The 14,003-nt window shown below is 39.6% G+C and overlaps 1 protein-coding gene across 1 annotated transcript in view; it reads right to left on the bottom strand.

Moving 5' to 3' along the window:
- Positions 1-13,717, bottom strand: part of FBXO25 (F-box protein 25) — a 73,822-nt gene extending 60,105 nt beyond the window's left edge. Inside the window, exon 1 of the mRNA XM_065400978.1 lies at positions 13,575-13,717. Coding sequence (XP_065257050.1) covers positions 13,575-13,714 — 140 coding nt within the window. The 5' untranslated portion in view covers positions 13,715-13,717. The remainder of the gene's footprint in view (positions 1-13,574) is intronic.
- Between the last annotated feature and the right edge of the window lie 286 nt (positions 13,718-14,003).

Below are 14,003 nucleotides of genomic sequence, written 5' to 3'. Positions count from 1 at the left end.
CTGATCCTGACTGGCCATCAAGAAAAGTTCATCTGTCTTATTGGGAGTGGTGAGCACTGTATGTATAGCATGGGCATTCTGTTTTTTGGTGATTGTTAATAGAGGTTAAGGATATTAGTGTGTAAGGCTCTTTCACTGGTAAAAGGTCCTGCACACCTGCAGAAGCAGTATACAACCAGAGCCCTAGGTATTGGGAAAGGTTGTGAGTAAATTGTCCAGGTTAGTTACACCCTGAGCCCTACGAATTGGGTATGGGTGGCCCTGAGCCCTACGAATTGGGTAAGAGTAGATGCTTTTCGCCTGGAGCCCTACGAATTGGGAAAAGGTGGGGGTGCCTAAATTAACCGGGTTAGGCCTGAAGCCCTACGGTCTGGGAAAAGGTGGGGTGCCCTAATGTGTGCAGGTAACAAAGCAGCAGATTCTGCCTAGGGCAGCAGGGCCAAACCTGAGTGGTCCTATGACCACATGCACCAGGTTGCAATGCCACCCACTCAAATTTCACCCAGCCGTCCTCCCATCGTGACAGGGTGGCCAGGCCAAACCTGAGTGAGTGGCACTGCGACCTGGTGCTTGGGCCCTCCACTTCTGCCATAACCATTGAACCATCAGAAGGCTCACCGCACCCCCATAGAAAGTCCATGTCCGCTTGGCTGAGAACCATCCAAGGTGTAGGATGCAGGGTGGCACACTGAAGTTTTGCCTAGGGTGGTACATTGTCTTGAGTGGCCTCTGGTCCTGGGTCCTCAATCACTCTGCTAAAGCCCCTCTCTCCTACCCATAACCAACCAAGATCCAATAATCAAACCCGTGTATCTTCAGTTAATGAGCTCCTTGCTCACACTAATCTAATAAAGCACCCAGAGCACCAACCTCTCCATGGGAACACAAATGACAAGCACCCTCACAAAGTGACCCCCCAAATCAAGTACATGCCCATTAATATGCTTAAAATATTGCAAATATAGGTAGATATGAGTGGCCAATGGAAACCCAGTGACTTGTCAGTCAAAAAAACATTCAGGAGACGGGAAAAACAACTCTGGATCCACAAGGGCCAGTGAGAATGTTCTCAAAGTGGGCCTGATCTGATCTGAAATAAATGGAAAGATTTCCATCCACTCTAACAGACACTGAAATGGTGCAGCAGTGTTTTTCATGTGCACTGGCCCCTACTTTCTAGCATTTCCCTTCTCTAACCTTCCCAGTCTCCCATTAGATTTGTTTCAGACTCTGTGTACAATGTGTGACATCCACTTTCATCATCTATCACTCTGAATCATTTCTAAAGATAAAACTCTGCCTTTTTCCATTTCCTCCTTTTGGGTCAGGGCTGTCTCCATGCCTGTTGCCACAGCCTCCTCACACTAGCTGCTCTCATGGCCCTTCTTACTTCCTGCATCACCAGTGAGACTGTCCTTGAATTTCCCTGCAAGTCACAATCACAGCATCTCTAATCAGCCCAAGAATTTCTCTCAGGTTTAGTAACAAAACCACCATTGACTGATTACACAGCAGAGTTGTGCCGTTAATCCAGCATTAAAGCCAGCGGGAAACGGGGTTTTCTCTCTTATACGTAGCCTGACCCAGCTACTAAATGGCTACAAAATTCTGTAGGCAACAGTGCTGTCAAACGATATGGGTCATAAACCAGGGCCCTAGCTACTGAGACAGACATCTCAATAAAGGATCAACTAATCAATCAGTCTCTTGAATTTCCCTAAAGGCCTCAAGAAATACCAGCTTCTGACCCTCCTGGGATATGCTCTAACCAGGGGGATGTCTCAGTCCAGAGAGAGTAGTGATCATTAACTGCAGGTAATTAACAATTCTTAAAACAAAGGCTGAAGAATATGCCTGCCTCGAAAACTGGCCCACAACCAAAGGGTCTGGGTGGGGATGGGAAGTGGGGGAAAAACAACAATAAAAACTGAAGAAAGAGTCAGCTAAATCCAAATCTCATCCACAGTCTTGATCCACGTCAAAATCTAGATCAGAGTCCTAGATTAATCCCAAACACCCTGATATCTAAGTGTGCAAGTCTGTTGATTTTAAACATATAGTTTGCTTACACACAATTGCACTGGCAGGAACGTCAGCTGTGTGGACTAGGAATTGTTATCGGTCCCCCGTCTCTCTGGCAGGTAACTGTTATTAAAATAACAAAGTTGAGAAGCTTAAAAAACCCGAAGTCAGTTAACACAGATTCTCACAGTCACCTTTAAACTGTGGTCAGAAAAGTGACTATGTAAAAACAGGCTCTTCTTACTCACCATCTCCACTCCCTATATGTCACTGAGTCATATTGGCTGACTACAATGACACAAACAAATTTTTACTCCTATCAGGCCTGAAGCTGTTAATAATAACAGAGTGCCAGAAACGTGCCCAACACTTTATTAAACAAATACTAAGACAATATCCCTCCCTGGAGAGCCTGAATTGAAGCACAAAAACAGTCGTGGATCAAAAGTTGGGCACAAGAGCATATGGAACCATCGTTATTGAGATGGGTGAAGGAAGAAAAGGGGTCTAAGCAGAGTGAGGAGGATTGGTGACTGGTGGTGGGCAGAAGGTGCCTTAGATTTTGTCTCACACAGCATTGACAGAATCAACAGCTATATTCTTGTTTGAGAGGCAGTAAAAGCCCAGCTGGAGTCTCAGCTCTCAGATGGAGTTTGCAGAATCAGCAGAGAGAGAAACTGTCTTCTGACATGTAACTTGAGTACACTGGATCCAGAAGGAATAAATATGCAACTGCTTTCCCCTCCCCAACCAACTCTCCCCACCCAAACCAAACCAAACCCCCTAACATTCATATATGCAAATCAACAGAGGAAGTATACAAATCAGTCCAAAGTCAGCCCCACCCAAGGAAAACACACCTGACAAAAAGTATCAATGTATCAAATTGTTTGGGTTAATTTTTCTCCTTCTCTACCCAGAAATGAAATGACCAGAAATAATAACTTACACTGTGGGATAATTTAAGTTTAAAGTAAGAACTAAAAGACCAACAAAAGGGAGGAGAAAGAGAAAAAAGGTTGTGAACAGCTAAGCGGAAGGGTCGCTACAAACCCCTAGAAAATTTCCTGTGGGGGCCAAACCTGTGCTAGCCCTGGTAGATGGACCAGAGGGGACTTGACAGGCCTTCTCCTATCTATGTTACAAGTTGTTTCATTACATGATCATGCAACAACTGTGTACAGTTGTACAACATTCCACAGTCTGTACATGCATCTATGGCCAGAGTAAGAGATGCAGCTTATTAATTATTACTTGTTAAGCACTGACCATAGGCTCAGCTCTGTAAATACACAGAAGATATGGTCTCTGCTCTGAGGCACTCAGACCTTCGCTACTTGGGAAAGTTTTATCAGCATATCCCACCACTGTGTAAACACCCTTATACTAGAATAAGAACGTCCACAATGGAGGGGTGTGTGCGTGTGATACTGGGAGAACTTTATCTGTTTAAAATCACACCTTAGTTCATACCGAAAAACAACTTTCCTGGGTAGACCAGGACTGAGGCCTGGTCTCTAAACAGGTTATGCACGAGTAAAACTAGGTCAATCAGGGGTGTGATTTTTTACAAAACAATTACATCTATACCTTTATTGGTTTCAATTAATACTGTAAGTTAGACCAGTGCAACTCTCTCATGGGGACAAACCCCTAGCCCCAAAGTTGTACAGTTACAGTGGTACAACCCCTCCAGTGTGGACACAGATACATCAATATTAAGATGCCTTACCCCACTATTGCTTATTTCCCTTTTCTTGTGGGAATAAACTTTTCTGGTATAAACACCTTTATACCTGCGTAACTGCGTCCACACTAGAGAAGTTGTACCCCTTCAGCTATACCAGCCTTGCCAGTGTTTGATCCATGACAATACTGTATCTGCTCTGCTAAATGCAAAGAATAAAATGCTAATGCAAAGTAAAGAGGTTTGTAACACAATGCACATTTTTATGCCTTGATCTAAGTGCTTCATCCACTACTTGAATACATTTTAACACAAATTACAACATATATCTATTGTGCTAAATTGTGATTTATTTTAAAGCAAAGGTGTTACAATTATGTCTAAGGGTATGTCTACACGGCTGGGAATCGAAGTTCTGGGTTCGACTTATCGCGTCTTGTGTGGACGCGATAAGTCGAACCAGGAAGCGATCGCCGTCGACTGCGGTACTCCAGCTAGACGAGAGGAGTACCGCAGCGTCGACGGGGGAGCCTGCCTGCCGCGTGTGGACCGAGGTAAGTTCGAACTAAGGTACTTCGAACTTCAGCTACGTTATTCACGTAGCTGAAGTTGCGTACCTTAGTTCGAATTGGGGGGTAAGTGTAGACCAAGCCTTAAATACAGAAAACTTAGCAAGACAGTGATACAATTCTCCCAAAACAAAAGATTTAGAGAGTTATTTTGCAGAAGGGAAATTTCTGACTGAAGGGTAGTTTTTACACAACTACTGCTTAAGAAAAAACAGTAGTTGTTTTTACCTTTTAAGGTAGTAAATCCTTCTTGGAGAGTGATCAAATGAGAGACGTGATACATATCAGATAACTTTCAACTTTAAAAGCAGCAATTCTGACCAAGGGCAGAATTTATTGCCTGATTTATTTAATTACCCACTGATTTTACAGCCAATAATGTTGAACAGTAAATCACATGAGACTGTTTCAGCCAGTCATTCAAGACAAGAAACTGGAAATGTAATATTATACATTAATGTCAAAACACAAATAAAAAACCCCTTAGTTTAAGTTACACAAGTAAGGGAGTAAAGGCATTTACAAATAAACAGATTTAATAAAATATCTACCTTATTGATAACATTTTAATACCTGTCACTGATTTGGCTGAGCTCCTCCAGCTGGACACTTGCCAGACTGCTGTGAGGAGATCCAATCCTGAATCCCATTTGCCCCTAGCTTGATGGTGTTAGGCAGAGCTTAGGCACTGTCCCAGGCTTTGCGCCTCTAGGCACGCACTCCAGGTGCAGACCTCATGTCTGACACCACTTTTTGTAGTGGAAATCCTGCAGTCCAATTGCGTAAGGCCCTGCAACTAGTGATGTCTTCCCATTGCCTCGCGCAGCAGTTTCTGAGTGTTCCTCAGAATCTCACTAAAGGTGGGAACCTTCTGTTTGCAGTTCACCTCTTAGGGGTACAAAATATTGAAAGCAAACAGAGAGACAGACTTTGTACAAGATTATCAAATATCATCACTCTTCACTTATGTAGCACAAGAAATATACAGATCTATATAAAAAAAAAAAACAATGAACACACCTGTGTGCTTTTCCCTACTTCAGGTTCCTTGCCACTCTGAAGATTTCTTTGGGCTTGGCCAGAGCTTTCTGCAGTGTCTGGGATCCTTTTCCTGCAGCTCATGGGTCTCTTCAAAATCATGGTGCATTCCTAGGTTGGCTAGCTTTCTCTGCCTTGACTGGTTCCACAAACACACACAACCCTCCCACAAAAGCATGCCAATTTCTTCCCATCTCCTGCCCAAAGTTTCCTGTCTCAGTTAATCTCTTGAGTTTATATGTCCCACCACCAGCACCTGGTTCCTTTGTTGTAATTGCTGGGAATTTTCTTCTTTCCACTTCTCCAACCCCCTGCAGAGAGACACAGTTGAACTGGTTCTCCTGGGCTTCGGCCAACCCATTGTGCCAAAGTGCTTCCACCTGAATAGGTGACCATTACAAGACTAACAATCCATCACTGTATGTAGTCTGGGAGAGACATGCTACAGCTGTCACCAAATGGTGTATTTCACATCTGCATAGAGGCATTTAATAGTACAACATCTTCATAACTACCACCACAATTCACAAGTTCTACATAAAAAGATTCCCCAAATTCTCACAACTTTAAATGACGTGTATATATAGTCCAGTGATAAGAGGAGTACCCAAGATTATCTGAAGAACTATATTAGACGCTGTGATCATGCTGTTTTGCAATGGTTTTATATACTTAATATATTCTTGAGAAGCAAAAATTAGAGTCCCTCCTGCTCCCATTCCTCTTTTTATCACATTTATTTAAAACAAACAAACAAACTACTCACCTGTACATTAAAAACGCTTTTTTTTTTAAAGCTTGGAAAAAACTCCATAGCACAGCATAAAGTCAAAGCAGTTTCTTAAAGTAAGACTTTGCTTTCCAGGTCAGCAGATAACTAGAGGAAACTGCAATGCTAACCATACAAAGACATAAAGATAAGCATGAGTGCTTACTTTTCAAAACACTGATAACTAAGATTGTCTTCACTGTGAAGGCAGCCAACCTTGTGTAGATAAGCAGAATCCCTAAAGCTATAGGACACTGAAGCTCAACAATAAGTAAAATTGCTTTTATTTCCCCAGCATCATTCTTTGATAGAAAAAGTGTATACAAGCCTTATACCACTCATGAGTATTCACTTTTATTAAAACAGCTGAGTTTGCCATATGAATCTATTTTTCATTGTCAGTTTAGATTTAAGAAGCATCAGCAATAGCCTAGATGTTGTAAATCACCAGGGCAAGTAAAAGTGCATTTGAAAACAACCCACGTCTAGGCATTAAATGGCAAACATTAAATTACATCAATCCATGGCTATTTGTTGATACTAGTTAAATCCAGGATTGAGTGTTAAACTATTTTTTATCAAAGTGACATAACTCAGGGTACCGGAAGCTTTTAGATGAAGATCTTTTTAACACCAGAAATATTGTCCTATTCAGCAAAAACTATGTTTAGCTTTTGCCCTGCAGAAATTCAAGTCACAGAAACAGACTCTTCTAGACTTTCAGAGCTGAACTAAGAGTCCAATTTAAACAGAAAGCGAGATTTTGGGCTCTAATCCTGCAATGTGCTCTGGCAGACAAACCCCTGTGCTTCTGAAAATTCTACTTCAAATTCTAAGTACAAATGAATTTCTTGGTAAAGTGGAGAGCCCATAAACCTACAAATAGTGTAGCATATCAAAATGCCGATGATGGGCTTCCTTCACAGAGTCATAATATAGTAACAGTGCTCTCATAAGGACTTTGCGTAAAGCCGTGTTAAGAAGTAATTTAAACTTTAGAAATACTTGACAGGACCATCCAAAACCACATAAATCACTCCACTAGTGCAGCATGCTTCTTTCAGCACACAGTGACAACCAGCGAATGTTCTGTAAGCGAGTGAACCAAAACCCACTAAGATCTTGTTAGCTGCAACTGAACACAGTATGAGAGAATGGTATGTTAACTGCAACACACAGACTCTAGAGACAGCAAATTTATTTCATGCCCCTGTAGTATTAACTGAGACCAGGACCAAATCTACAGATGCCTCTCTAATGCCACAACCCTTCTTTTGTTGACAAAACACCTAACTAATGGCAAACTATTTCCTGCAGAGCAAAAACCAATGCTTTTTTTTTTTTTAAATGGCCTAACCGGTAAGATGCTTTGTCAAGACTGATTCCCCACTCTAACACTTTGAGTGCAGAAGGTGGGGGCCCACAAGGATTCTAAAAATTAATATTGGCCACTCCAGGCTGGTATTAAACTCCCAAGGTCACAGCTTCTCTCTGACCTTGGATGGGTAGATGCTGCCACCACCCAAGAGCAAAAAAAAAAACCCTTTGGACCCAGGAAGGTGCACTTGGGAATTCCTCCCTGTGGGGTACCCTCAAGCCCTTTCACCCCCAATCCAGGGAAGGGTTGAGAAAGAAAACAAAGGAAATCAGCTGTTGCCACCAGCTAATTAAACAACATATGCACAAACCTCTTAGGATACAAAAAAACCCAATCTTGTTCTTAAAAAAGGTAAATGTTATTAAAAACAAAAAGAAAGAAAATACATCTGGAACTTAGGCTATTACTAGATTTTAAAAGAGCAAATATAATAATCAACTATCAAGAATGGTTTTCTTGAGGTCCAGCTTAATGGTTACAAGCAAAACAAAAGCATTTGGGGGTTAGCACAGAGAAGTCCATAAGCCTTACAGAAATAAAAGAGAAAAACCTAATCGCGTCTTTCTAGACATTTCCTGATCTACTTACATATCTGGGGGTTCAAATTGAGTAGTTCTAGGTATGATCTGGTGATTTTCATACCTGGTTTACAGCTTTTTACAGCATAGATTCAGCCCTGTTTCTGCTCTGTCCCCTCTCTCCAAAGAACAACAAACAAACAGACAGACAAAGGGAAAGTTCTTTCCCAATTTTAAAAAGTTCAAGCCCTCCCATTAGCTTGTTTGGTCAGGTGCCCACTCTCTTCCTTTTACCTATGTTTTTTTTTAACCCTTTACAAGTAAAGCAAGTAGAGAATAGCTACTAACAGGTTTTTGTAGCTAACTGGCTGGCTAGGTGTCCATAAAAGGGAGCTATCCCCTCCACTCCCCCTTCATTTATCACAGGCTTTAAGTGACAAAGGAGGAAACCCTTTCTTTATTAGCCCATCTCTACTGACTTAAAACATACCAGCCCTTTTATTTTTACCTCTAAGACATATGTAAGAGTTGCACTCAATGTAGTGGTAAAGTTCTTCTATCTGGGAGATATTCACACACAGCTCCCACTTTTCAGCCATTCTGCACTGTCCACAGGACTGCATGGTTTTCTCCAAAATTCCTCTTCCAGGAAAAAAAAAATATTCTCAAGGCAATGATATGCCTTTAGGAGGAATTTGCAGAGACAAACTGCAAGAGATATGTCAATGTTCAACCAACAGCTAGTTTTATATCTAATGTTTAAATGCATTTTATAAGCTCAAGGTGCCTCATTCTGGCTGCTAAGCAAAACATGCGCCTAGTCGTTTCTTTCTCAGAATGAAGTCTTTCCAACCTACAATAGTGTTTTCTGAGGAAAGGTAGCAAAGCACAATCTGAAAGACTATCCCCATGAAAGACAGTCACCTGCATCAACTGTAGAAGAAGTGCTTGAATGGTTCCCTGCAATTTCTTCACTGCTAGAAAATTAATCTCTGCACTGTATGGCTCTGGGCTCCAAGATTAATAGGGCTTTAGGATAGAATAGGTGAGCATTTCTTTCTGTGGATATTCCAGTCATGTGGCAGGGACATTTCACTCCTGGCTGTATGAAGAGAAACTTCCCTAGAAAGTTGAAACTTTGGCCGAGAAGACCATCTAAACTGGAACTTCAGACTTTTCACAGTATGGACCAGATTTTAGTAAAGAGTGCCTGCATTTGGTCTTATGTAAACCCTGTGGCAACTATAGCAGTCAGAAGAGTATTTCTGCGATTTTCACTATTATTTCACAGAAAAAAGTTTTGTCACTAATTTCCATCCTTAACAGTAGTACCCTGTTCATCAAACTAAAGTGGTATTGTCTCCATCAGCACACTCGTTTCTAAATACTTCAGTGTCTTGGACATGATGGGCACAATTTTACACCCCTTACTCACACCAATCAGCAAAAGGGCTGCAAAATTGGAGCCTCTATTTTTCCATCCCAGTTTCCATAAATGTATTTAAATTATATCCAACAATTTAAGGGTTTAGGAATAATCCTCAAATTGTTTCTGCATAATGCTGTTTATTTACAGTTAAATGGCTGTTTGCGCCAGACTATAGTTTTCATTAGGTATTGTTTTTTAGCCAGTTTACAACTGAATTACCTGAGGCAAGAGATGTTTAACCGAGTCACTGACCAGTCCCTCAGTTTCCAAGAGAACCCCGTGCCCTAACCATTAGATAATTATTCTCCTTTAATTGAAGATTATGAATAAGTGCCAAAAGTGTCCCAAATTATTTACAGAGACAGGATCAAATAAAAGACAAAACTGAATATTTTCCCCAAATTAAGAACATAAGAATGGTCTCTTGGATCAGAACAATGGTCCATCTAGCCCAGTATCCTGTCTTCTGACAGTGGCTGGTGCCAGATGCTTCAGAGGGAATGAACAGAACAGGGTAATTATTGAGTGATCCATCCTTTATCGTCAAGCCCTAGCTTCTGGCAGTCAGAAGTAAAGAAACTTATTCGTTCATAAATTTTTATACTAAAAAAGCATTGTGTTTAACTTCCTCGGGGGCATTAAAAATCTCTGAATCAAAAGTATCAATGCCTACATCTACCCCTTACCTCAAATATAACAAGAATACTAGCAACAGTAAACAGTACAACAATTTTCAGTCAGTTAAATTCAAGCTCTCTCTATATAACAAACAAAACTGAACTGAACGTGAAAAATGAATAAACCTAATTCACTTTCTCAAACTTCACAAAGCAAGTTAAGCAACATCACTCACCCCCATTCCTCTCCCAATGATGGATTTTAGAGAGAGGGAAATAGCATCACAATTACCTTTTACTGCAATTTAAGCCTAAGGAAATAATCCATTACCATTACATAGCAACTGTCCTTGAAAGACTGTTTGAATTTTATATATAAAACCCAACAAAAGTTCTCTTTTGAAATTGATGTTCCCCAAAGCCAGCAAACATCCAAGTACTATCATTAGCGTTACTGCAAAAAAAATTTTTTTTCTGGTAAATCCACTTTTGGAGAATAGACTTGTTTTTATAGGCTTGTTAGAAACCTGTCTAAAATGAGTTTAGCTCTTGTCTACCCACTTTCACAGACTGCAAGGGAACAGTCAGACCACTAAGCACAGTAGTCCCTTTATAAAGAAAGCACACAACACATTCATGGATGCAGTAAAATATACTACTACTCAAGGACCACTTACAACATACTACTTCTATTAGCTGGAATTAATTGTCCCACATTTAATCAATCTTTATTCTTCCTCATTTAGTGCTACATTCCATTTTCAAAAGTAAAAAGGGGTTGATGGGATTAGTTGTCCTTCAATTTCTGTATTTGTTTTTTTTGTTTCAAAGGAGCTTAAAGTGCTATTGTAGAATCAGTAAGCAAAATTGGATGTATTGTTTCATGTTGCATAAATAACTACATATATGGTGTTTAACAGTGAAAATGGAATTCTATAGATGGACATTCAAGTTTAAAGGGAATTCAACAAATTATTACAGGACAGATGCAAAGTCCACAGTAACTCTAAGTATTTCATATGCAATCACTTGGAAGGGTACGAGTGCTCCACTGCATCTGTCTAGAACTTTAAAAACTTACAATCATCCTTCTACAAATATATCTAGTTTCATGTTAAGATTAACAGATACTTAAGAAAAAAATGTTTTAAATAGCAGCAGATTAGTTCCTTTGAAAAGAAAGCTATAGGATTTCAAGATCAATAGACTTTTAAGAGATCAAGCTGGACCATTTCCTAACTGTGAAGAGGAAACGTAAGTACAAAAACAGAAATTAAGGATTTTTTTTCAGTCAACACTGGAAACAAATATGAGATATGAAGATACAAGCAGAACAAAGTCCTTGACAATTTAAATGTTTGCTTACAAGAACACAAAGATATAATTCATATCATACGTACAGTACCAGGAAACTTCCATTAAGTTAACACAAAGATATTCTCTACAAGTATTACATAACGTCATATATAGTGTCTTTCACAAAATGCTTGAGTTTAGCCTCCTGTTTCCATTTTTCAACTGCAACTATTATTTAAGGGATACAGGCAAAGGAGAAAGGATCTGTTTCAGAAGATATCTGAAGGCAAGAGTCGATAAGATGAAAGGATAACTGAATACTGTTCCAGACAACAAGAGCAACTACAGAAAAGGAGCCTTTCACACTCATGTTAACAAACTGTCTGAAAAACCAGAAAGGTCTGTGGTAGATAAGCACAGAGAGAAGGATGGCATGTAGAAAGCAGCAAGGTCTGAGATGTAAGCAAGTCTCAAGACAGGTTTAAAAGAGACGGGCACATCACTCACTCTTTGGTCACTCAACAATTTAGGATTGCATTTGGCACATGACCAGTTGAGGCATTTTTAGAGCACAGGGTGCAAATCTACGCAAGGTTTTCCATGTTTGCTAATAAATTCTCTTTTCAGTTAATTTTTTCTACACCCAAATCAATTAACATACTGTGCTCATTTGTACATTAATTGCAGTTCTCAATGAACTAACAACTTGAACACTGTATGCTCTTTTTCCTCAGGATGGTAAACTGGTTACACTGGAGGTCCTAACCAAGAGCACTGTCCTCTGGCTAATTTTTGGGGAAAGGAACCAATATAAATTCAGCAAGAACAGAACTACAGAAAGATCATTTATTCCATAAAAGTTTACTAAAATTTGCAATATATACTATTCCACTCTCAAATTAGCTAACATATTAAACAGGTTTATTTCTCAATAGATCCGAAGAGTCAAATGCACTCTTGACTCATTGCAGAGAATTTTCAGTAATATCAATGAAGTTTGCATATGGGTTAAAGGCACTATGTGGCAGCTTTAAATTAGGGTCTGATCAAATGCCAATTAAAGTTAACAAAGTCTTCCAGCTCCCATTGAAGTTGGTGGACCAGGGTTTTAGTGCCTAACATTTGAATCCTGAAAATCCTATCAATGCTGTCTGAGGATGACTTTGGCAAGTAAGTCAGATATAAACAATGGTGGCTAAAATCAGGCTTAATGTGGGCAAGAGTTCTGAAAGCTTCATACTGCACTATTAAAGCATCTTAATCTGTAGTGCTCCTAGTTAGAATAAATTTCAATAACTGTCCTAAGAGAAGACTGTAGTTGTAGCCATGTCAGTCCCAGGATATTAGAGAGACAAGCTGGGTGAGGTAATATCTTTTATTGGACCAATTTCTGTTGGTGAGAGAGAGACAAGCTTCAGGTCTGAAGAAGAGCTCTCTGTAGCTCAAAAGCTTGTCTCTCTCACCAACAGAAGTTGGTTCAATAAAAGATATTATCTCAACCACGTAGTCTCTCTAAGAGAAGACTGCCATTCATGACATATTGCATGGTAGTTGTGATCTGGGCAACATTCCAATAAGGACTAATATGAGGCCATCAACTTTCACTTGTAACAGTGACTAAATTTGACCCCAGTTTTCCAGAGACTAACACACTATTCCACCTTGTCCTGACACATGAAAATACTAGAAGTACTGCAAAAGTTGTATACCTTTTACTTGTAATATACTATTAAGTATGTACATTATCCAAGTTTACTAAGATATCTAGAGCAGCCATTTGGCAAATGGACATCATCCCATGGTGGACAGATGTTATTTAAAAGTAAATAAATAAATAAATAAATAAATAAATGTTACCAACTACCTTGTATTATTGCTACACTCTAAACAATCACATGATCTTCATTAAAATATTGATTAAAAGTTATTGTAATGTTTTCCCATTATTCAAGGAGACTATAAGTTTTGAATATATAAATTAATCACATATCAAGTGAGCTGCTTCCCTGCCTCTGCAAAGTTGGAGTTTCAAATAATTTCCTTTCATCAAAATGCTGATTGACATTCCCTGTCCAAGGTGCTTATGATTACAGCTCTGTATTGCTAATGAGTGCAGATGAGAAGAATGTGCGGAACACAAAAAACATCTGATTTTGAATAAGACACGCCCTGTTATAGCAAACTTTAAATTATGAGCACAATCCCTCCTACTTCCTGGTTGAATTCTATTAATCTTTGTTCTGAAACTTACACAGCGTGACTGATGTTGTTATTGAGCTGGCTGTTCTCATCCTCAAGTTCTGGACTGAAGGACTCACATCTTTTCCAACCATCTTCTGTTTTAATCCATCTCCATCCTGGAGATCTCCAGTCTTGGCCCAAAAATGGCATGGTTTCCCTATAAGCAATAAGTAGTTTATTCACGACAGGTATGATATTTAATTTAAATATTCCTGAAAATGTTTCAGAACCTCCCTCACACTTCCTAATTCATTACTTCACCTTCCCTCATTTTAAACGGAGCAATCAAGTTTCAGAAAAATTAGGTTTCTACAGTTAATGGTGTCTGGCAAAGAAAAAACTGTTCCCTTTTCTCCTTCGTGATACATAAAAGGATGACCTGAAATTTTATAAAACAAACTTTATACTGCATTAGAAATTCAGGAGTCATGTACCTTTC

This window comes from Emys orbicularis, chromosome 3 (assembly GCF_028017835.1).
Source record: "Emys orbicularis isolate rEmyOrb1 chromosome 3, rEmyOrb1.hap1, whole genome shotgun sequence".
In the NCBI taxonomy this organism is placed as follows: domain Eukaryota; kingdom Metazoa; phylum Chordata; order Testudines; family Emydidae; genus Emys; species Emys orbicularis.
Note: the sequence above shows the minus strand (reverse complement) of the source record. Positions and strands in the feature narration are given on the sequence as shown.